The 26467-nt window shown below is 35.6% G+C and overlaps 1 protein-coding gene across 4 annotated transcripts in view; it reads right to left on the reverse strand.

Annotated features, from left to right (window-relative positions):
- The window catches only part of NME7 (NME/NM23 family member 7), a 238133-nt gene that overhangs the window by 163695 nt on the left and 47971 nt on the right, over positions 1-26467 (reverse strand). For all 4 annotated transcript variants that reach the window (XM_063627241.1, XM_063627242.1, XM_063627239.1 and 1 more), the window contains exons 2-5: positions 24838-24945; positions 23560-23726; positions 10189-10299; positions 3409-3459 (exon numbers count right to left, since the gene is read on the reverse strand). In XM_063627241.1, coding sequence (XP_063483311.1) covers positions 3409-3459; positions 10189-10299; positions 23560-23726; positions 24838-24945 — 437 coding nt within the window. The remainder of the gene's footprint in view (positions 1-3408; positions 3460-10188; positions 10300-23559; positions 23727-24837; positions 24946-26467) is intronic.

A 26467-nucleotide genomic window follows, 5' to 3' on the forward strand; every position in this document is an offset into this window, starting at 1 on the left:
GATTCTTATCCTCTATCCTAAGAGGTCTATAATACCTCCTCATACATTTTCTGCCAGACCTTTGCTGCCAAAACAAACAAAACCCCCAAGACCAACCATTAGATTTTAAAAAACCCAAATCAAAGGCGCAAACCATGTTTATTCACTCAATAAGCATTTAATAATTGCCTATAACATATCAGCATCTGTGCCACAAAAAAAGATCCCCTCTTCAAGACACTTACAATCTAACTCCCTATTAATACAAAATTCTCAAAACACAATCGAATAAGCCTATGAATATGGCATGTAACAATATAGGGAATGATGTGCCTGATTATAGATACTGCTTCATGAAAATCTAATTACTTCACCTAGTCTTTTGTTACATCATTCTCATTAACAGGCAACTAGTTAACTCATTCCTTTAATAAAATTTACTGTATGCAAATCACATATAAATCATTAGACTAGGAGTTGTAATTCAATGCTATAAACATATACAAAGTTTATACCAAAAGATAATTTCCACCAATTTTCTAGAAAAGTGTATATAGCTATTCTAACAGGCTTAGGAATATTTTATAATGCTTGATTTGAAATAATCTATGGCACAATAATTTTCTTATATAAAACTGTTTTTAAAAACCCACTACTCAGTGCAGGATATCAAATAACATGTCTACTGTGGCCATTTAGTTTGGCTGATATAAAATTCTTTCTTATTAGAAGTGTAAACACTCTTTGGCAACAGTAATAGTAATATGAGCATGCAAAATATTCACTTAAATTTAACTACATGTCAAATATTTAGAATATATAAAGTGTAACATACATTATCTGTTCTATGTCAAGGAACAAAATATATATCAAACTATTTAGTTAAAATAGAAAGGTTCCAAGAACATTGCTTTATGTATCCAAGACTACCAAAATAGTTTAAAAGTACAACAGGCTACAGTAACCAAAACATCATGGTACTGGTACAAAAACAGACACATAGATCACTGGAACATAATAGAGAACCCAGAAATAAAGCCACACATCTACAGCCATCTGAACTTTGACAAAGTCAACAAAAATAAGCAATGGGGAAAAGATTCTCTATTCAATAAATGGTGCTGGGATACCTGTCTAGCCATAAGCAGAAGAAAGAAACTGGCCCCTTAACTTTAACCATATACAAAACTTTACTCAAGATGGATTAAAGATTTAAAAGTAAGACCTCAAACTATAAGAATCCTAGAAGAAAACCTAGGAAACACCATTCTGGACATTGGCCTGGGGAAAGAATTTATGACTAAGTCCTCAAAAGTCATGGCAACAAAAACAAAAATTGACGAGTGGGACTAAAGAGCTTCTGCACAGAAAGCTTCTGCACTAGCAACAGAGTAAAAAGACAGTCTACAGAATGGGAGAAAATATTCACAAACTATGCATTCAACAAAGGACTAATATGCAGAATCTGTAACGACCTTAAATAATCAAACAAGCGTGAAACAACCCCACTAAAAAAAGAGCAAAAGACATAAATACACACTTCTCAAAAGAACATACAAGCAGCCAGTAAGCATATGAAAAAACGCTCAGTATCACTAATCATCAGAGAAATGCAAATCAAAACCACAATGAGATACCATTTCACACCAGTCAGAATGGCTATTATTAAAAAGTCAAAAAAATAACATGCTGGCAAGACTGTAGAGAAAAGAGAATGCTTATACACTGTTGGTGGGAATATTAATTACTCCAGCCATTGTGGAAAGCAGTGTGGATATTTCTCAAAGAACTTAAAACAGAGCTACCATTTAACCTAGCAATTCCATTAATGGGTATATACCCAAAGGAAAAGAAATTCTGCCAAAAAGACACATGCCCTCATACACTCACTGCTGTGCTATTCACAATAGCAAATACATGGAAACAACTCAAATGCCCATCAGTGGTAGATTGGATAAAGAAAACGTGATATATATACATATATATATATATACATGTATATATATATAACAGAATTCTACACAGCCATAAAAAACATAAAAAAATAAAATCATGTCCTTGGCAATAATATGGACACAGTTGGAGGCCATAATCCTAAGCAAATTAATCCACCAACAGAAAACCAAATGCTGCATGTTCTCACTTACAAGTAGGAGCTAAACATTAAACACGCATTGACACAAATATGGGGATAATAGACACTGTGGACTACTAGAGGAGAGAAGGCAGGTGGTTTGAAAAACTACCTATTGGGTACTATACTCACTACCTGGATGATGGGATCCATACTCCAAACCTCAGCATCACACAATATTCCCATGTAACAAATCTGTATGTGTACCCCCTGTATCTAAAATAGAAGTTGAATTTTTTTAAAAAAAAAAGTCAAAAAACAACAGATGCTGGCAAGTCTGTAGAGAAAGGGAACACTTACACACTGCTGATGGAAATGCAAATTAGTACCTCAACCACTGTAGAAAACAGTTTGGAGTTTTTTCAAAGGACTTAGAACTACCATTTGAACCTTAAATCCCGTTACTGCTATATATCCAAAAGAAAACAAATCTTTCTACCAAAAAGATACACGAACTTGCCTCTTCATTGCAGTACTACACACAATAGCAAAGACATGGAATCAACCCAGGTGCCCATCAGTGGTGAACTGGTTAAAAAAAAATGTGGTACACATATACCACGGAATACCATGCCGCAATAAAAAAGAATGAAATCATGGCCTCTGCAACAAAATGAATGGAGATGGAGGCCATTATCCTAAGCAAATTAACGCAGAACAGAAAACCAAATACCACATGTTCTTACTTATAAGTGGGAACTAAATAATGGCTACTCATGGACAATAATATCTATTGACGGCAACAACAGACACTGGGGACTACTAGAGTGAGAGAAAGGGAAGGGAGCAAGGGTTGAAAAACTAACTATTCGGTATTATGCTCAGTACCTGGGTAATGGAATCAATTGTACCCCAAACCTCAGCATCACACAATATACCCAGGTAGCAAACCTGCACATGAGCCCCCTGAATCTAAAGTAAAAGTTGACATAAAAAATAAAAATTAAAAAAATTAAAAGCCCCACAAACACAAAAGCATAATAAAAATATTGGACATCAAATATAATTATCACTCCATTTTTAATCAACCAAAAATTTTAAAAGTTATCCTTCCTGTAATGTAAACAAATATTTCTATTTGCAATTGAATAAATTTTAAGATTTTTAATAATAAAATATAGGAATTCTTAATAAAAAGACAGAGAATGTAATTCTTAGAATTCTGTGCAGTTGCAAGATGTTGCTATAGCCCTTTTGACAGATTATTCTCATGTAATAAATTTTACAAATGTAACTCCATAGTTTTCTAGGATATCCTCCTTTACATACCACTAATCCCCAAATTAAGGACCTACTTGAAAAACGGTCTTGACTGGTGATCTACATGAAAATCCAATGCTTCTTTCCTATAAAATAATCAAAATGACAATAGTTAAGAATTATAAAACACTTATTATTTTATCTTATGTTAATAAAATAAAGATAAAATCCTCTCAATTTATACTAATTTATATTTTAATTAGTAATTTTTCACCAAATATTCTGTCAAAGCCTCTCTTTTAAAATATTTTGTAAGTATGAGTAATATCGATGTAAATAAAAATTAATATAGGAGGCAGTATTTACTTTTCTACTTATGTTATATATCGTCTACCTTCTTCCTTTTTTTTTTTTTTTTAGATTGAGTCACCCAGGCCAGAGTGCAGTGGCATGATCTTGGCACTCGCTACAACCTCCACCTCCTGGGTTCAAGCAGTTCTCCTGTTTTAGCCTCCCAAGTCGCTGGAATTACAGGCATGTGCCACAATGCCCAGCTAATTTTTGTACTTTTACTAGAGATGGGGTTTCACCATGCTGGCCAGGCTGGTCTCAAACTTCTGACCTCAGGTGATCCACCCACCTCAGCCTCTCAAAGTGCTGGGATTACAGGCATGAGCCACCGCACCTGGCCTTATCTATCTTTTTACACAGCATCCTGAACATTCTAGAAACAAAGGTTAATATTTGACCAATGAGAATATTTGTTCTTTAAAGTCTAAATAAGTTGCATCAAAAAAATGCAAAGCCATCTTCTAATTAAAAATTTGTCACTTTTTTCCACAGGCTTTAAACTTAAGAGTTTAGGCTAGAATTTTAATTTAATGTTTATAGCTTTTTTTCTTAGCTAGGTCTCTCCAAAGGAAAGACTATACAGTCGTGTTTTTAAAAGCTGCCTGAGAAATTATGTACCTTAATTTGTTTTTATTTTATTGGTTACTAATGCTTTAACTGACATCACTAAAAAAGGGGAGAATATGGAAACATTTAGAATTCAGAGTTTATTAATTATAACAGGGATTTAGTTTTTACATTTATATTACCACTAAAGAATATCTACAGAGGCAATAAAAGAATGCACTTTAAACTGATTAGCTAAAAAGTCTAAAAAACTTTTTTTAAAAGCAAACCAGATGACTCTCCTAACACTGTAGTTTTCTTAAAGGTTTTGAACTGGGTTCACAGTATGTGACAAATATATGTAAACATTAACTACTTTTAAAACTAGAAAGCGTTCCCTAGCAAAGAATCAACCTTTTCAGGCTTGAGAATTAATTTGATATGCAATGCTTTTAAGATTTTATCAGCATATTACAAAATGAATTTACATAACAAGTTATATCACGCATACTCTCATTCTAACCAAATGTACTTAAACATTCATTTGACTATGAAGAGATTATGAAATATGTAATGACAATATAGAGAATAAAATTCATCCTGAGACACGGAAAGGAGAAAAAAATCAAATTTTTCTAGAGTCAATTATAGCCACGATTAAATTATTCTATTTATTCCTTACAACAATATATTGAAATAGGTGTGATCGCCTTCATTTTACATTGGAAAAGAATAAAGTTCAGCATAGTTGCATAAGTTGTCCAGTTCACAAAGCTAGTAAGGACAAGACAAGAAGATTTGAACCCAAAGCTCTCTGATTGCAAATTTCTGACTGCTTATGCTCTTGCTACTACTAACTGCAGAACGACATTCTAGAGGGTAAAGAGAAAAACTCACAAAAAAAGAGATATGTATATATTGCATTACAGCCTAAAATGGGGTAAAACTGAATGACTGAAAAACTCACATGGAGAGCAAATTAGAAGAGTTAGCAGAAGAATACTAAAACAACCAATTCTAAACTTTTCAAACACAAAAAAAACTGAACTACAAGAAAGGAAAAAGAAATCATAATCTTTAACATCATTGAAAAGAAAAACCTCAATCCATTACTAAAAATGTTTCATTGTTTTCATCCAACATGTCCCTGATTCCATAGTTATCTCCATTCAACATCTAAAATTGAAACCAGGATGAGAGTTCATAAATTTTTTCCCATCATTCTTATCTAACTCTTTACTTAAAAGGTTTAGAAGGAGATAGGTATTAACGAGTGAATCACTATCTAGAAAAGTTTTTTGTTATTGTTTTGTTATGTTTTGTTGTGTTTTTATAAAGAAACCATTCTTTCACAAGGATCTATCCATTAACCCTTTCAAGAAATATTTACTTAATGCCTACCTTGATTGAGGCACTGATCCAAGAACTAGAAATACAAAGTCATACAGAACTCAGCAGTTATCTTCTGGATATTGTCATCATGGGGGAACTGACATTTGAACAAACAATTTTAGAAAAGATGCATACATTGTAAGAAATTCCTCCAGGTGAGTTTCTCTCTTCTAACTTGTCTTATTGGGTATGCCAAGAATGCAAGGACCTGACTGATCTTCATTGGTGTCATTTCTCAGGATTGTGTTTGCAACAAGCAACCTTGAGGGAGAAGGTAAAGCCTCTCTTCAGTATAAAGAGCAGGCTTGTTTATTGCTTGCTAATGGAACAGTTGGTAACCCAAGCTCACTCCTCCTCAGTTGTGATGCCACCCTCTAGATACACAGTATACACCTGGGCCTAGGTCATTTTATTCCTACAGGATATGGAGGCAAGGAGAACCAATATAAACACAATGCTCATGCTGCTTGCTCTACCATAATAAAGTATTTTGTCTCTGACCCAGAAGTCTCATGTCATCTGCTAACATCCATGGAAGAGTTACAGGTAACTTCCTAGCTTATAAATTGGATGAAATCCCAATCTCAACATACTAATAAAAATATATGAAGTGATAGGAATGATTAAACAAGCAGTGAAGTTTTCTTGGGAATTAGTTTCCATGAGACATTTGAGTTCGTTCTGAACGATGAATAGGAATGGACTAGACGGAAGACAAGGCACAGCATTCAAGACAGTACAATATTATGTACAAGAAAACTGAGATGCGATAAAGCACAACATGTTCAGGGAACTGAAACCTAAGTATCCTCTTAGAGCTATTACAGTAGGTAAGTCCAGATGACTAAGAGTCTTGTATACTCTATCAAAGAGCTTGTCTGCTTGTCCATATTTTCCTGCATATGGGAAACCACTGATGGATTTAAGGAAGGGAATCGTAACTTGTTCAAATTTTCATTGTATAAGGTTCATTCTAATGGCAATAAGAAAATGGCATAGAGTAATCTTGAGGTAGGAAATGAGCCATCAAGGAATAGAAGGTAGTAAGTCAAGAAGTAGACAAATCAGTCAGTAGCCTATGTTGATACTTCGAAAGCCTGAACATGAGCCTATAAAATGCCTAAACTAAGGGGCTGCAATAGGAATTATAAGGAGAGAATTGCTCCCATAGATATACAGAAAGCAGAAGTAAAAATATTTATATATCAGGTAGGTATGAGGAATGGGGGAGCAGCAAGATGAATCTAGGATCACTTTCAGATTGACAGTTGTAGAGAGAAGTCAAGGCTGAAGATGTATTTGGAATTCATCTATAAGTAAGTGGTAGGTGATCATATGGACATGGGTGGGACTACTCAAGTAAAGTTGTAACGAAAATAACATACAACAAGCTGGATGCAGTGGCTCATGTCTGTAATTCTAGCACTTTGGGAGTACAAGGCAGGAGACTCACTTGAGGCCAGTTCGAGACTAGCCTGGGCAACAAAGGGAGACCACATTTCTTAAAAAGAAAAAAAGCAAGGATCTGGAGGAATACCTAATTGAAATCATAGTGACAGTCACTGAGATGGGAAAGCAAATAGAGTAGAGCCCTGGATGATCACTCACCGAGATGCTGAAGTCATCCCAACTGTCAGGAGACACTGGAATAGAAGACTATAAACAAAGTGCCCAAATCTTTAACAAATCTGGAGTTTGTGAACTGTAGAATGGAAATGAGGCTCAGTGGATGGTAAAACAACTAAATAACATGAATTTCCAAGGACGAAGAAGAATAGAAATTTTTAGGAGAGAGCTAAAACACGCTATATCATGACCCTGTGATGCAGGAAACATTTCTGAGTGAGCAGCCTACAGGGCTAAAAGGAAAGGGATGTCCCTGGAGAAGGGTCAGATTTCAACTAAACTAAAAATGTGCAGGCAAAGATACACTCTGTTAAGACACTATGGACATAGGGATATTTGTTCACAATGAAACTTGATTTCCAGAGGGGCCAGTGAAAATGGTTTGGTAAGAGATTTGTGTTCAGAAGACTATGAGAAAAGGAAGTGCATAATTACAAATGAATAGGTGTGTCAACAAGTAATTAGAAGGGCTTGCATCTGTGGTACTCCAAAGAATGAAGTATTTCAAAAGGCATGGGTGGAATTAAGACTTGAGGTTTCAAAGAAACTAGCAAATGTACACCCTATGGTGCTCTTAAAGTGTTCGCTGGTTTTAGCATCTTTCTTCATGTGCTATAGGGCCATTATAATAAACAAGTAGCATCTTTACCACAGGAAGCTGGATACCAAGTCATCAGACACTAGAAGTATAGAGACACTAAACTCACGTAACCCTCACAACAACTTTATGAGATAGGTACTATTATAAATCCCATTTTAAGCCAGGTGCAGTGGCTCACGCCTGTAATCCCAGCACTTTGGGAGGCTGAGGCGGGTGGATCATTTGAGGTCAGGAGTTCAAGACTAGCCTGGCCAACATGGTGAAACCCCGTCTCTACTAAAAATACAAAAATTACCCGGGCATGGTGGCGTGCACCTGTAGCTACTCAGGAGGCCGAGGCAGGAGAATTGCTTGAACCTGGGAGGTGGAGGTTGCAGTGAGCCAAAATCGTGCCACTACACTCCAGCCTGGGTGACAGAGCAAGACTCCATCTCAAAAAAAAAAAAAAATCCCATTTTGCAAATGAAGAAATAAACACAGTGGTCAATTGTTCAGTCACACATCTGGTAAGTAGCATAGTTACAAGCAATCTGGTCTAAATACTGTGCTCTGAAATGTAAGCCTCCTGTCTCTCTAGAAAATATGTAAACTAGGAGATCATATATAAGGGAAAAATTCCAATTAAACATGTTGTTGTCAGGGTAAAATGGAGGGTGTTGTGTTAAAGTTTCTCGGAATCAGATGTATTGAAGCTGACTTGAATGTCTACTGCTCCCCATTGTCCCTGCTCTCACAGAAACAAAAATGCAACTGACCCATGGAATAAATCCAGAAATGAATGATTTATTGAAGCATTAAGAAAACACCTAACCAAAAACAAACAAAAACTAGTGGAGAAACATAAGAACACTATTGGAGCCAGGTCTGCCTAACTGCTACATTCCTGTCCCTAGAGACACTCTGTTACACTCAGCCAACCAGAGGGTGATCCCAGGAAACAAAGGCCTCTGTCCCATACGCATCTCCCTTCTTCATCTTCCAGAATGTTGCAGTCTTTGCTTTGTCTACTTGGTAGGAAATTTTTTAAAAATAAATGTCTAATATCAATGAAAAATCATTAGATTTTTTCCTAAAAGATCTCTAAAAAAACTGAAGACAAGGTTTTCCCCATCCTTTGTTTGTACGTTGTTAATATTCTCCTTGCCATTCTCATGGGGTTAGAGTTACTTACTTTATGATAGAAAGGGATAAGTAGAATGTATAAGTCTTATTTTCACTAAATAACTTAGAAAATATCTGGTCAAACAGGTTGGATTGCTTGTTAGATAGGTATATTTACCTATCTAGGTAAAAAATAAATAGGTATATTTGCCTATTATTTATAATAAGAAGAGCTAAATGTAAACATTTCCAAAGATGATGCAACAGTAAATCCTCTTGTCAAATAAAAATAATCAGACATCATTTCCTCTATTAATTTTATACAGTGTTATCCTTATATATTAATAAAAGATTATAATGATCAAGCGTTGGTGTTATAAAAGCAGTTGGGGTTTTGAAAGACATGAATAATTAAATGAGGCATGCATAATTTGACAACTCCTAATTACTTAGACTTCAGTGGTTATTTACGCATCTGATTACTTGGTGTCTTATTGTTCTTTGCTTTCTTCTTTTTCTTTTTGTTGCCTGGTGTAATGCCTACACGACAGCTGAATTTCTACCCTGTCCTAACTTTGCTTATCTTTAAGAAACAGGACTTCTGCAATAAAAGGTTCCCTTTACAACCAGACCAGTTGAGACTGGTTAGAACCAAGATGTGCAACCAAATGACATCAAAAAGACCTCGGGCTTCATTATAATCTCATTTTCATACTATATGGCACTCCCACCAGCACCATGACAGCTGAAAATCGCCATGACAATGACCGGAAGAGGCCATAAAAAGACAAAAAGGAAAGCAGCACTGCGATTCACCATCAGTTGTGAAACTGGTGGAAGTTCACCACCAATTTCCAGAAAAGACATGCATATTGCTCCTCTTGCTTTTCATGTCCTTTATTAGAGAAATCCTTTATTTTAACCCCCTCATCCCTCACTAGTTGAGAAGTTGATTTGTGAGCCACGCTCCTGTTTCTCAATTCCACAGACACTGAATAAAGGCTGCACTGCTTGATACTCACTTTCGGTTTTGTATATGGGCTTCATGACACTGAATAGGAAAAGATCAAATCTTTTAGGGGGCCGGCTTTGTCAGTAACATTCTAGATGAACTCCTGTCAGTTCCCATTTTGGTAAGGTTACTATTCTATTCTTTGTCATTCAATAGGAGGTTTTTTAAACAATGATAAGAAAGATAGAAAATGATTTTTTAAAAAGGAATCAGACATTACATAACTGAAAATGATAAAAATATTACCTTGAAAGCATCATCATTTTGAGTTTGGTTATAGTAAATCCAGCTTTGTTTATTATTTCAATTATCTCTCCAGCCTTTGATATTGCATCTGGTTTAATTAGGGCTAGCGTTCTATAAGGAAACAAAAAATAAGTTTGCAAATAAAAATAGTTCAACAGTTTTTATTTATAATTCCCAAGCAGCAGTATTCTCAACAATCATCCTAGATCATCAAAATTTGAAATTAACTGTATAGAAAAGTGTATTAAAGACATCCCTTAAAAACTTACACAAAGTAAGCTTAGTATTTTTCCCATGAACATCAAAATTAGATACTAAACTTAGGGGAGGGGGGAAGCTTAGGAAAAAAAGCACTAAAATTGTTATTTTTAATATGTCCAAATGAGAAAACACAGGCATTTAGAATCTCCATTTTATACAAAGGACTAATCTCTAAAACATTGCATTAAATATATTATGAGCTTGGTTTTTGGTCTCTTAGACTTCAACATATGTATGCTATATAGTCAGTTCAACATTGATTTGGAAATAATTATAAATTGTTCTATTGACTCTTTATTCATAACATGGGTGACTGCATGAAGAATCAAATGTCTTCTTATACAACAATGTATATGAATATGTAACAACATGCTAACTTTTAAAATCATGTTCTTCTCTAGGAGGATACATCAGAACAATGCCCTCTCACCCTCCGAAGATTCAGAATTAAGAGAAATTTGGAGATGAAGATCACCTGAGTGTCCTCATTTTACTAATGAGGAAACTAGGCCTACCAAGGTAACATGACAAAGGTTACACAGCTGGTCAGCAGCATTTTCAGAACAAAACACCTGGCTTACCAGACTCCTAGGTCTGTCCTTCCACGTCACAAATAATGTTACTATTAATATTATTAAAAAGGGGCATCATCACCAAATCCTCAAGAATACTATTTGCAAATGCAACATAAAAACTATATTAGCTGGAGTAATTCTGCTTTTGTGATAAAGAATTGCTGCTACTTTCCCCTCTGCATTTCCAATTGTTCTTATAACACTGGCATTAATTCAAGGAATCCATAAAAGGAGAAAGTTTCGTCTTTTCATTGTTGGATTTTTTTCATCGATAAGACAAACTTAGCTCAGGATAAAATTCAAATATCCTGGCCGGGCATGGTGGCTCACACCTGTAATCCCAGCACCTTGGGAGGCCAAGGCGGGAGGATCAAGAGATCAGGAGACCAAGACCATCCTGGCTAACACGGTGAAACCCCATCTCTACCAAAAATACAAAAAATTAGCCGGGTGAGGTGGGCACCTGTAGTCCCAGCTACTCAGGAGGCTGAGGCAGGAGAATGATGTGAACCCGGGGGGCAGAGCCTGCAGTGAGCCGAGATAGCACCACTGCACTCTAGCCTGGGCGACGGTGAGACTCCATCTCAAAAAAAAAAAAAAAAAAAAAAAAAATTCAAATATCCTTACTTAAATTGGATATAGCTTATGGCTGAGTTTTAAAACTATAATAACAAAAGAAATTGTTCATCTGAGTGTGTTTATTACAAATTATACCAGATAATGGTTTTCTTTATTTTAAAGCAGATGAGTCAGTTATATTACTTTATATTGTCTGGCTTCATTGAAAACACACTTAAAACTCTTCACTTTTTAATTCATATTATTTAAATATTTTAAGACAGACTAACCTATAAACTGTTTATGCCAAACTCTGGAGGAACATTTCACTGACCAGGCTCTTAAAGAAAAAATAAAACATGGCAGTAGTCATCAATGTCTATAAACAAGAAGCAATGTGAAAAGTCTAAAATTGACAAACAGCTTAAAATGTAATCTGATTTTCTCTTAAATGCCTACAAGAGACAAAGGATTGACTATGTGATAAATAATTCTAAATAAATTCCTCTGTCGTGTCTTTGCTGCTTAATTTTTCAGTAAGTAATAGTAAATCGTACTTTGGAGGGAAAATAAGAGAGAGATCAGGCATCATATGTGTTAATTTAAAAATAAAGATAGCACATGAAGAAACAATAGGGCGACAAAGATATATCAGTAGTATCTCTGTTATCTGTAACTGCATAACAAACCATCCAAATATGTACTGGCGTAAAACAACAATTTCTCAAGGTTCTGTAGGTAGGCTGTGCAGTGGTTTCACCTAGGATCATTCACACAGCTGTATTCAGCTAGTGGGCCAGCTGGGGGCTGTGCTCAGCTGAGACAACTAGGCTTTTCTTTCCTGTGGTCCTTAAGGAGGCTAGACCAGGCCTCTTCAGATACCACCACACATCAACCAATGTACAGGCAATTATCAAGTGTCCCCCTGAGTCATGTTTGCTGACATCTCTTTGGCCAATGCAAGTCACGTGGTCAAGCTCAGAGTCATTGTGAGAGAAAACCACAAGGTATGATTCTTTGAGAGCCATCAGTGTAACAATCTACCACTTAGTAATCCTCTTGCCTGCACTGAGGCAAGCACTGTAAGATGCAGCATGAGATATTCTCAAAAGAAAACAAAAAATTATAAAAACCACTATTTAAGATTAAAACTTCTTAGCAATACACAGTAACTACTTCTTGTGAAAAAAGTTTGGCCAGCCTTCATGAACCAGAATATAGATTTCCAGATAATAACAATTCTCACAGAGCTATGCAATAGATGTCTTCATATACCATCAGGTTCTGAGCAAAAATTGTAGCAAATATATTTCTCAGAAAGATGACTGATTGCAGTACAATCAATGTCCCAAATAGTATAGTGCTATTGCTATGTAATAAAGTCTTATATAGTACAGTGCTATTAAACATCTTAGATAGTGCAGTGCTATGGACTCTTTAAATGCCATTGACGAAAAAGAATAAATATGTAAACTTTAATCTATACGGGATTCATATTTGTCTTAAGTAAATATTCTCTTCTAAACCTATTCTAAAAGTAAACCTATTCTAAACATCAAGGCTAAATTTTTGGTTTTTCTCATGCTTCCCTTACAAGCATAAAGTGTATATCTGCCCCATGGATAAAGGAAAACTGTCTCAAACAAGGCACCTGTAATTTGGTGGAAAATTCTGTGAGTCAATACTTTTGCTTGGCAACAATAGCAAAATTATTCAGAACAATTCTTCCACCAAAAACTAAAAAAGTTGATATTTTTAAAAATCTTTTAAAAATTAAAGATAAATTGACTAGATCATAAATAATTACTGGGACAAAAGTGAAAAAAAAAAACAAAAGAATGAAAAGTAAGAATGAAAGTTGTTTTTGACTTGACAGCATTGCCTATCTGGAAAATCTGAACTTTGATTTGCAATACATCATTGGGAAAGGGTAACAGAACCCAAGAGATGATCCTTCCTAAAACAATTTGGGCCCAAAGGCTACACCACACCCGCATAGGGTGAATCAGAAACAACCAGGTCTTGAATGGCAATACAAGTTCACATCAACTAAGCAGTCTCAAAACTTACAATTTTTGAACTACCAGTCATACAGACTGCTAATGCCTATGGGAAAAAGACAGAAGCAAAGACAATTCCCTCCTAGTAGGAAAGTAATGTCATCATGTACCTCAAATAATTCATATGAAAATGCATATCTCACATATATTATTTACATATATGCAATACACCCACACTTACACACATGGCAATCATACAGAAAGATAATCACACAGACACATACACACATACAGGGAAAAGGCCAACATGAGGGAAAACCAGGAGAAACAACAGAAAAGAGAGAGACCTACAAATACTTCAGATACTAGGATAATCAGATAAAAACTATAAAATATCTGTGCAAACTATGATTAAAGGACTAAAAGACAAGCTACAAAATATTATCAGGTAATAGAAAACTGTAAGCTACAAAACTGAATAAGTAGATCTGAAAAAGAATATATTAGAATATCTTGTGATGAAAATACAATAATGAAAATGAGAACTAGATAAAGGGTTTGACAGAAGAAAGCAAATTCAGAATGAAGCACAGAGAAACAAAAAGATACAACAGAGATAAGAAAATAGTTTCATGAATGTAAGTGAAATAAAGACATTTTCAGATGAGTGCAAACTGAAAGAGTTTTCTATTAGTAAACATACTCAAAAGGAAATTATTTTTTAAAAATGTAATTTAAGCAAAGGTAAAATAACCCCAAACAGAATGTTTGAGATAAAAGAAAGCATAAAAAGCAAAAAGTGAAGAAATCTAAATGAATACTCATTACATAAAACAATAATAGTAAATCATTAGGTTCATGGAAAAAAAACAAAAAAATACACAACAAAAACAGCATATAATTCAGCAAAAATGCCAACAAAAATTGAGCTAAAGTCTTCTGAGATTCTTAGATTTTAAAGAAGGAAGGTGAAAATATTAATTAGATTTAAGCTTTACCAAGTACATATGTTGTAGTTTCTAGTGTAAATACTAACTGTATATAGAAAAAAAATAGATGAAAAAATCCTCAAGCAATCCAAACAATCAAAAATAAGATAATAAAACAGGCAGGAGAAGAAAGCTCAGGATAAGACGTCAGAGTTAAAGTCAAGCATATTAGTGGTTACGTTACAAATAAGTGCTATACAGTAGATGCAGGTTATAAAACTGTATTTATAAAAAAAAAATTTTTTTAAAGATAATCTGATTGGATTTTAAAGCCTAGATGACAGGTTGAAAGGTGCAGCAAACCACCATGGCACGTGTATACCTATGTAATAAACCTGTACATTCTGCACATGTATCCTGGAACTTAAAGTTAAGAAAAAAAAAAGATATAAAAAACAAACAAACAAAAACAAAAACTAATGAAAGGCACACTTAGAATAGAATACTGAAAATCTAAAGTAGAAAGAATGGAAAAGGTATAACATGTGAATGTTAACTAAAAGAAAGCCAGTGCAGCTATAGTAATATCAGAGAAAGTACAGTTTAAAGTAAAAGGCATTGCTAGAGATGAAGATGGTCTCTTCATAGTAATAAAAGGTTCAATTTACCAAGAAGATATAACAATTTAAATCACCTAGTAACATACCCTTAAAATTATAATATAAAGACTAACATAACTACAAGAAGAAATAGACAAATGATAATTACATTAGAAAATTTTAATAAAACCTTGGCAATTGATAGAATAAGCTGCCCCAAAATTAGTAAATATGTGAAAGATTTGAACATCACAATTCACAGACTCCACCTAATGAATAAATATATAAAACTATACAAAACAACAGCAGACTAAACATTCTTTTCTTTTCTTTTTTTTTTTGAGATGGAGTCTCGCTGTGTCACCTAGGCTGGAGTGCAGTGGCGCCATCTCAGCTCACTACAACCTCCACCTCCCAGGTTCAAGCGATTCTCCCATTCAGCCTCCTGAGCAGCTAGGACTATAGGCACACGCCTCCATGGCCGGCTAACTTTTGTAATTTTTTAGTAGAGACAAGGTTTCACCACATTGGCCAGGCTGGTCTCCAACTCCTGACCTCAACTGATCCACCCGCCTCAGCCTCCCAAAGTGCTGGGATTACAAGCATGAGCCACCACACCTGGCCTGAACATTCTTTTCTAACACACATAGATCATTGATAATTGACTATTCTAAGCCAGAGGCAAATCTTAACCAGTTTGAAAGGCAAAAATCATGAAGAATATGTCCTCTAGACATATGCAATTCAGCTAGATTCCAATACAAAAAGAGAATAAACAAATCTCCATATGTTTGGAAATAAACATAATTCTAAATAAATAATAAACCAAAGAAGACAACACAAAGAAAGTAAAAAATGTTTCAAACTGAAAATTACATACCAAAAATAATAGGATATGGTTATAAGCAGTTACAAGGAAATTTATACTCTTAATTGCATATATTAAAAATATTAAAAATTGATAGAATATATAATTCTGTAACTGCTAATAGCAGAAAAGGGGAATAAAGAAAATTGGTCAATAACCATCAACTTAGAATTCTGTGTCTAGCAATAGTATCATTAAAGAAAGAGGGTAAAATAAAAAACATGTGCAGATTAAAAAGAAACAGGTAGTTTACAATGAAGAAATGAAGAACAAGAAGAAGAGAAAATATTCTAAAAGGACAGGTTGATATGCAAGAAAAACTGGTGAACAAATGTTCACAAATCTAAGTAAATGTTGTTTCTATCAAAATAAATAAATAAATAAAAGAATGTCTAACATGCAGGCAAAAAAACTGAATGTCCAAAAACAACAATAATAAAAAAACTATGTAAGATTTAAGAGAGAAGATTAGAACTAGAGTGTCCTAAACTTGTTGTATGACTTGGGAGACAGCCATATTATGATAGAACTTTAAGTTAAATATATGAAAATATTTCAAGCCTAACCAATAAAAAATAAGTATAAAAATCACATAACCTCTAAAGCAACAGAGAACATAGTAGGCAGAATAATACTACCCCTCAAAGATGTCCACATCATAATCTCCAGAACGTATAAATATGTTAACTCACCTGCCAAAAAGGACTTTGCAGATGTGATTAAGATTACAGGCCTTGAGATAGTAGAGATTATTCTGGATTATTCCCATGGGCCCAATCTCATCACATGAGTCCCTAAAATCGGAGAATCTTTCCTAGCTTTAGAGAACCAGAGAGATGTCAGTGTGAGGAGGACTGAAGCCTGCTATTGGTGGCTTTGAAGATGGAGAAAGGTGGCCCCAAACCAAGGAATGTGGATGGCTTCAAGATGTTGGAATGTGCAAGGAAACTGATTCTCTCCTAGAGCCTCAAAAGAAATGCAGCCTTATCAACACCTGATCTTTACCTGATAAGATCTGATTGGACTTCTGACAGAACTGTAAGATCATAAATTTGTATTATTTAAGTGACTAACTTGGTGGTAATTTGTTATAACTTCAATAGAAAACCATATAATAGAAAAAAAAACTGAAGACAGGAAGAAAAATTTCTTCAACTAATCCAAAGAAAAGGCAAGAAGAAAAAATAGAAAAACAGGAAAACAGTAAAATAGAAATATATACAAAAATATCAATAATCACAGCATATTTAAATGTACATGTATTAACTTCACCAATGAAAATATAAGCATTCCAGTTTAAATTAAAAAAAAAACTATATGGGCCGGGCGCGGTGGCTCACGCTTGTAATCCCAGCACTTTGGGAGGCCGAGGCGGGCGGATCACGAGGTCAGGAGATCAAGACCACGGTGAAACCCCGTCTCTACTAAAAATACAAAAAAAAAAAAATTAGCCGGGCGTGGTGGCGGGCACCTGTAGTCCCAGCTACTTGGAGAGGCTGAGGCAGGAGAATGGTGTGAACCCGGGAGGCGGAGCTTGCAGTGAGCTGAGATTGCACCACTGCACTCCAGCCTGGGAGACAGAGTGAGACTCCATCTCAAAAAAAAAAAAAAAAAAAACTATATGCTATTTACAAGAGACATAAGACATATCTAAAGCATAATAGGGCAAGTATAAAAGTGATGGCAAAAAGATATTAATTAACCCCAATACACTATCAATCAAACCCTTTCTAAGGAAAAATGGCTCAAGCTGGAGCTAAAAAGGAAATTCAACTCTAATCTGTTAACTGACCAAGGACCATAAGACTGAGAATTGTAGAATGGAAAGGCAGAATTCTTATTTTACAGAAAAAAATGTCAATTTCTCCCTGGGAATTTAATGAGAAGGCATTTTTCATTGTATTATTTGGGAGGCAGTTACACTGTTGTTGGGTCTATCGTATAATCAATAGCATGCCATCTTAGACAATGATACTATAGATAAGTAAAGATGAGAAAAAGATTGGGGGTGAGTTTTTAGCAAGGCCTCTGTTACTGAACTAAGGTATTCTAACGCATTAGGGTGCCTTTCAGCAGCCAAAACTCAACCGCTCACCACTGGTCCTAGGACAATATACAAAGCAACAGTAATTGGTATTGAGGGAATGGTTTTCCAAAGGTGACAGCAAGACTAACTAATATTTGCCGGTCTGTTCCCCGAGAAGTAGCCATAGTCTACTAGAGCATGGCAGCCAATTGGCTTAAAGGTATAAAACCCAGAAAACAACTAGGAATGTGTACCCTTGCTCCTCATGAGTAAAGTAACTTCTATACCTGTTCCCATGAGAAAGTGCTCTCTCTCTCTCTACTTCTTCCATTTGCTTCTCCATGTCTGGCCATATTTAAGGGTTTCTGGTTATATGTGGCCCTACCTCTTTTTTCTCAGACCTGCAGGCCCTCAAGTAGGGGATAGTGTACAAGTAAGGGATAGTGTATTGTTCTCCTGCTTTCACATGTTAAGCACATTGGAGTCAGAGTCCAGCACCTGCAGTGGAAGCCTGTTTCTCTCTAGTGCTCTCTCTCCTGTGCTCCATGGGCTGGGAGGCAGGACGAGAACCCTGGGCAAGTATGCCCTTAGTTTGTTCTGTAGATCCAACTTTTCCTCAGGCAGGCCTCAAGTTCCAGATCAGTGTAAGGGATAGAGGAAATAGGAATAGAAAGAAAGCTTCAACCATTCTCAAACACAGCTTTCACAAGACAGCCTAAGTAAAATTAATACTTAATATTTTGATCTACATCTGTCTCCTGTGTTAGTTCTTCATCAGTTAGTAATTTGGAGGGAAGAATGGAGACTAACTCAGCTCGAGAGGACAAGAAGCTGTTTTAAGGAGGAATGTAAAAGATAAAAAAGAGAAGAGAAATAAGAGAGATTTATGAAGGAGACAAGTAAGTTGGTAAGATTAGGTCCCCATGTGGATTTAGGGATAAAATACATATGGAACTCAAGGACAGCCACCAATTTTGTAAGTATGTGATTAGGTGAATGTTGTGTTAGTGCATACAGAAGTAGGTTTTTCAATGAAAGAGAATTAATTTAATTTTGAATTTGTCAATTAATTCAATTTTGGATTTTTAAGTTCCTGTGAAAAATCTACATGGAAATGTTCAGGAAACAGCTCAAACGCATGGTTTTACAGCTGCGGTGATGACATAAATTTGGAAAGCAACACATTGTTGAAGTCATGGAGTACATAGAATCTCCTGGGAGAGTATACAGAATGAGAAAAAAAGGGCCATGAACAGAACCCTGGGGAATACCAGGAGTCTTTTTTGCCTCTGAGAAGGAATGACTCTGAGAAAAAATAGCCAGAGAGATAGAGATGGAAGCAGCGGTGGGGGTGGGGGTGGTGAAGTGCCATGACAACCAGGGGAAGACGGAATAATAATTTTTAAAGTATTCTAAACTTAATTTATTCCAGTTGGGATGGAAGAACAGAAGAGGTACATTTTTTTGCATTTATTAAAATTAAATTTTTAAATTTAATTTTAATTAAAATTTTTTTTTTAATTTAATTTTAATTAAAATTAAAATGTCTTTGAAGTCATTCATACATTATGATATCCCAATACTGTAATCCTGCTAAACTATATAATACCTGAACCCTGAAGTTGTTTCAAACTTGATATAGCCAAGATTTTATGACATTTCCTTCCAATGAAATTTCTTCAAACATATATCTGATGATACCGCCAGATCTTCACATAGAAAAAATGTATAGTTCATATGAGTCAAATTCTACTATTAGAAAATGTATGTTCATCCATAAGAATTGTTAAACTACATAAGTCTAGAAAATATATAAAGTATTATTTCAGTACCTTTTAAAAATTATCAAGCAAATGCTTGGAATTTTGGGGCTGCATTTAAAAATTCAAAAGGTGATTTAGTTCAAAGGTCAATCTCCCTACCTCCAGGGAGAAGTATTCTTAAGCCCCTTCCAAGCACAGGTCTCACCTAAAATATGGCTTGTTTTTTTATCCACAAACCATTTCAGTACATCTGCCAGAGGACAGGAAAATGCATACTGTGACTGAGTTCCTGCTGTGATGGAGCCTCAAATAACTTGGGCTTAGACCTTGGGATCAAAGATTATACACACAGTTGACTTCATAATTTTTCTTCTGAAAAACAGCAGGGTCTTCCTTTCACTGAAAGTTAATAGATGGGCACAAGAATTTCATATATTTAACATCTACTATAATGTTGCTCACCCAACCTACTGATGCCTTTCTCCCTTTAATTTGATTAGATGGCTTGCTTTCTGGCTGAGACTCAAAAGGAATGAGGATTGCTGAATGTAAATATGTGGCTCAGTACTTAAAATTAATGGATTTTTAAATAGGATACTAGCATTATTTTTCATTGATTTTTATAAACTTCTTACTAAAGATATAAGCTATCAAAGTAAACATTTAATACCTCACTTATCACATGGGGAATAGCTCTCTATTCACATAAAATTCCTCTATCATTCATACACATGCATACATATACATATTGACTCATCATATGAAAACTTCATTTCTGGTTTGAGGTAATAAATTTTTAGAAAGACACAAATTATATTGTGTCTCTACATCTAAACAAGAGAATCATAAAGCATCAATTGATTACTAGCTAAAATTAAAATCAAAGACTGACTCATTGACAACTTGTAACCTTTATCCATTTGATTGGAGGATCTTTCTAAAGAGAGGATAAAAATGCGAATCAAATGTCAGATTTCTACAGTCAAAGGGAATTGGCAAGCTGAAGCTAGTTCATGAGTTAAGCTGACTTATATTAAATTATCTTGATAACTGCTTCCCAGTTAGCTGATAGGCTCCATGGGGATCAATTTCACTCATCCTCCTCACTACAGGCTTTACTATAGAAAGAAAAGAGTTGAAAATGTAATTGGTTCATAAATTTTTCTCAACACTATACAAAACTGAGAACTAGACTAAATCAGTTGTTACACAGAAGGTGTTTCTGTGGAACGCTGATAGACATACACATATATTTCCATATGCTTACTTTTTGCCATTTAAATAAAACAATACATTTTTGAAACTCTTTGGTTTCGAAGAAGTTTATTTAAATCACCCAAATGGTTGTTGGATTTACTAACTCATATGCAATTAAGAAAGAATAAGAAGAGAAAGTGGTGAATCAATTTGAGTCAGTAAAATATATACTACATATATTTTCATTAACTATATAAAGCCCAAATATTTCAAATTTGTTTTTACATTAAAATAGAATTCTTCTGTTCATCCTGTTTTAAAATCAGTCCCATTCAACAGTATTTGCCAGCATATTAATTAGAGGTTTAGTAAAAAGAGAATGAATTTTAGGGAAAAACAAAACACGGTTTTCTGGTTTCCCTTTACTTTCTAGCTGTGTTACTGTGGACAAGTTACTTACCCATTCTATAAAATAAATTTAACAACATTCGCTTCAGTCAAATCATAGTTAAAATACATAAATTATAATTTTTATGGTTGTTATTTTATTTTTCTTAGGTCAGACTGTTAACCCTGACTCCCTAACTCACTTATTTTGCTAGTTTAAATAAAAATTTAAAGTAGTCTTCCAGCCTGGGCAAGATGGCCAAACTCCATCTCTAGCAAAATACCAAAAAATTAGCCAGGAATAGTGGTGCATGGCTGTAGTTCCAGCTACCTGGGAGGTTTAGATGGGAGGATGACTTGAGCGTGGGAAGTCAAGGGTGCAGTGGGCTATGATCATGTCACTTCACTTCAGCCTGGGTGACAGAGCCAGACTCTGCCTCAAAAATAATAATAATTAAATAAAATAAAGTAGTCTTGAACTGAGGTGTATGTAAAGTGCATATCACAGTGTCTGGCATATAGTATGTGCTCCATAAATGAATGCTACACATATTTATTAGTTTTAAATAAAGGAATTATGGTTGGCATTTCTTTAATCCCATAGACTTTTACATAAGATCTCATAACATTAAAAGATTCCTATTTATTTATCTAATACCTGAAATTTCTGTCCTATTTCAAAGAGAGTCTTTGGTCTTCCTTTTTAATGAGGCATTCACCACCCCTCTGATCCATCACCATTTGTGTACTAACACCCACACTGAGAACCCAATCACCTCAAGAGCTATAAGGTGCTTATATAGAAAGACTATGGAAGTCACAGAAAGAGATACCATATTACTATAAGAGTGACTCAGATGTTAGGCAATCAGCTAGTCATTTGAGTAGTAGATCTCAAAAAATAGTTTGATTGATTTGTTTTCCCTATTGAATTAAATCATTTTTGGAGCCTTTTATACATATAGCCTTAACTTCTACAAATAATCCCTATTTTAATTACAGCACCAATCACTCTACAGGAAAAAAAAGTCTCCCAAACCATACAAAATATAAGCGACAGAAATTAGAGCCAAGAAAGATGACAAAGGAATTAAAATTTCATTTCAAATATAATTAATTCTAGTCTCAGAAAGTTGAAATTCATAAATGTAGAGATTGAAAATTAAAATGTCATCTTGCTAATACTGAAAATCAGTATTCAGAAGGAAAACATCAAAAATCCTTGTTTTCTATAAGTCTAATTTTCAGCTGTATATACAAGTTGTTCTTTCTCTCTTCCATTTTTTTTTCTTAGCCCCTTTTACAGATGACTGTATCTCTTCTAAATCAAAACTGAGAAAAAGAATGATGAATGCAGCTTTGACAAACAACAGAGAGAAGAATAGGGACACATGTGGAGGCACCATGTCACAGTTTTTCTCACAGAAAGAGCCACATGCAGTGGGAGGAAGATAGGGAGGTGGGGATGCCAGCCAGTGGGAAACTCTTCCTTTAGATATACCGTACCTCCAGACATTTTGATGACATAAATTTATTCATTCATATATTTAACAAACTTTTGTGGGTCACACTCTGTGAATAATTTGCTGTTTGAGGTATCACTACAACAGTTTTTACGGATACAGTTATCAATAAGACAGATCAGTCTCCCTGTATCACAATTTCTTTATATGGTTTCTTTTTTTTTCCTTTTTATAACACTCACATTGTCATTGTTCCATTGATCCGATGGTCAACATTTATTAGATATAAATATATATATAGATATAGATATAGATATATCTGTTAACAAAACTTGAGAATAGGCAGCATTAGTTACAAACAATCTAGGCAAAAACTTCCTGGTCAACTAGATCAAAGATCATCATTTGAAAACAGGGAGAAAATGGAAAAAGGAAAGAATAGATCATAGATTTTAAATTGTGATTCATTAATTCATTCAGCTAATACAGAGAAGGTGCTTGCAATGTGGATGGAGATGTGCTAAGTGCCACAGGAGACATAAACATGAATTAAGTCAGATGAGACATGCATAACTATGGTATTATCAATTTTTTTTAAATTGAAAAAAAGAAAAAGACAGAATGAAGACAACCATTTTCCAGGTCCTATCCATCCTCATATGGTTACATACTCCCAGTCTTGATTCAGATTGACTTTGAACCCAAAGTTAGAGAATGTAAAAAGATTATATAATTGTTTTCTTACTTTTCTTTCCTACTGCCCAGCTGGCGAGCTGTATATTGATCCCCATAGTCAATTAACACCAATTGTCGAGAAAAGACATTCACTTTGTTGCCTATAAATAAATCTTCCAAGTGCAGGTTATCATATTTGGTCCGCTTTAAAAAGGTGCGATGATTCTTTACATCATGCTAGAACCAGACACAACAATATAACAAACAAACAAAAAAAGTTATGAATAAGGAAAGTTAATCTTATCATAAGGTAGAAATAATTCTTAATTCTGTCTTATCAAAGATAGGTTATATTCTGTTTCTTTTTTGTTACAAATATAAATCATAATTTTTAATAACTTCCATATTTCCTAATCCAATCTGGTAATAACATAAAAGCTTTTTATTACAAATTTAATACTCTTAAAAACCTGAATAGAAAGATTTGTTTATTATCAAATCATTTCAGTAAAGTAGTCCTTATAAAATACTAGAGAAAGAGTCATACACCCAAATTTCTGCTTTATTGTGTACACAAAATCCCAATACCAAAAAGCTCTACTTGTTAAAATTGTGTTGCCAGTGAAGGAACACAAAGAAATAAACAGAAGCCTCTTAGCTTGAGCCTCTTCAATTTGACTTTTTGTAGCAATAACAGCTTTCAGTAATGAGGACGTATTTATGACCATAATAATCCTTATCTATAATCACTTACTGGTTATTTCTTATCCAAAACATGAATAATCCCATTTCAGTCTTTTTTTTTTTTTTTTTTGAGACAGAGTCTCATGCTGTTGCCCAGGCAGGAGTGCAGTGGCGTGATCTCAGCTCACTGCAACTTCCACCTCCCGAGTTCAAGCTATCCTCCTGCCTCAGCCTCCCGAGTAGCTGGGATTACAGGCATGTGCCACCACTCCCGGCTAATTTTTTGTATCTTTAGTAGAGATGCATTTTCACCATGTTGGCCAGGGTAGTCTCGAACTCCTGACCTCAAGTAATCTGCCCTCCTCGGCCTCCCAAAGTGCTGGGATTACAGGCATGAGCCACTGCGCCCGGCCCCCACTTCAATCTTCTAACAAAAAAAAAAAAAAAAAATTCCTATTTTTGAAATTAAAAATAAAGGCACAAGTTAACTTCTTATATTGGAATTATAATGAATACATTTAAAAAGAATTTCCATATATATATATATACACACACACACACACACACACATATAAATGTGTTTTTAAAAAGCAATTATATAAAAGGCAGTGGTTCCCATGTTCACCCCCTTTGCCAACATTCAAGCAAAGAAAGGCTTATTTACCATTTCAACAGATCCATCCCCTGGGTAAAATAAAAGCTCATAACGTCGAAGAAGTGAAGCATTTGGATCATACCACTCTGCAATGAAAACGAATCTTTCACTATGATTCTGCAAAGAAAGACAGAAGAATTTTAACATTAACATATAAAGAACAAGCATTCTTCTATAAGTCACACAAAATGAAAGCAAGAATTACCAATATGCAAGAAACAAACACTTCTGCCTATTATATTGGATCTGCTTTTCAACAAAATATCAGTTATCAATACACCCTCAGAAATATTTCCTTTTAATTTCTCACTAAATACCCTTAGATAGCTCAAAGATGACTTATGGATTGCTTTTTACTTTACAGCCATCTAATCATGCTGAGTAAATTAACATTTTCTGAGAACGTGAGCTCCTGATTTTATTACTGTAACAATTCAGTCCTTCTGAAAGCAAGTTTACATACGGACTATCAATAAACTAATATAAGAATAAATTTCTGAAGATAGCTCTCAATTATATGAAGTTTTGACTTCCCTAAATTTGACAATCTAGTAGTATCAGAATATTACCATTAAAATTACAGCAAACATCTTTCTTTTTCCTTAGTAATTTCATATGATAGTATCTTTTTATAGAAATAGAGAATGCGTTAGTCTAGGACCTCTGAAAATGAATGTGAAGACAAGATTGAACATACAAGAATTTCATTAAGGAAAATTCTCATAATATAAAATGATGAGGGAGCCAAGGAAGACTAGAAAAGCCGACAAAAACAATACAAGTTTGACACAGAGTGGTGGAGAGATGCAAGTGAGAGGTGACAGCGTGCTGGCAGTCCTCACAGCCCTCGCTTGCTCTCAGCGCCTCCTCTGCCTGGGCTCCCACTTTGGCAGCACTTGAGGAGCCCTTCAGCCCGCCGCTGCACTGTGGGAGCCCCTTTCTGGGCTGGCCAAGGCAGAAGCTGGCTCCCTCAGCTTGCAGGGAGGTGTGGAGGGAGAGGCGCGAGCGGGAACCAAGGCTGCGCGGGGTGCTTGCGGGCCAGCTGGAGTTCTGGGTGGGCGTGGGCTTGGTGGGCCCTGCACTCTGAGCAGCCGGCCAGCCCTGCCAGCCCCAGGCAATGAGGGACTTAGCACCCAGGCCAGCGGCTGAGGAGGGTGTACTGGGTCCCCCAGCAGTGCCAGCCCACCAGCGCCGCGCTCAATTTCTCACCGGACCTTAGCTGCATTCCCGCCGGGCAGGGCTCGGGACCTGCAGCCCGCCATGCCTGAGCCTCCCACCCCCTCCATGGGCTCTCGTGCGGCTGGAGCCTCCCCAACGAGCGCCACCCCCTGCTCCATAGCACCCAGTCCCATCGACCACCCAAGGGCTGAGGAGTGTGAACACATGGCGCGGGACTGGCAGGCAGCTCCACCTCAGCTGCGGTGCAGGATCCACTGGGTGAAGCCAGCTGGGCTCCTGAGTCTGGTGGAGATGTGGAGAACCTTTATGTCTAGATCAGGGATTGTAAATACACCAATCAGCACCCTGTGTCTAGCTCAGGGTCTGTGAATGCACCAGTCGACACTCTGTATCTAGCTGCTCTGGTGGGGCCTTGGAGAACCTTTATGTCTAGCTCAAGGATTGTAAATACACCAATCGG

The sequence above is a fragment of the Symphalangus syndactylus genome, chromosome 12 (assembly GCF_028878055.3).
Source record: "Symphalangus syndactylus isolate Jambi chromosome 12, NHGRI_mSymSyn1-v2.1_pri, whole genome shotgun sequence".
Taxonomy (NCBI): domain Eukaryota; kingdom Metazoa; phylum Chordata; class Mammalia; order Primates; family Hylobatidae; genus Symphalangus; species Symphalangus syndactylus.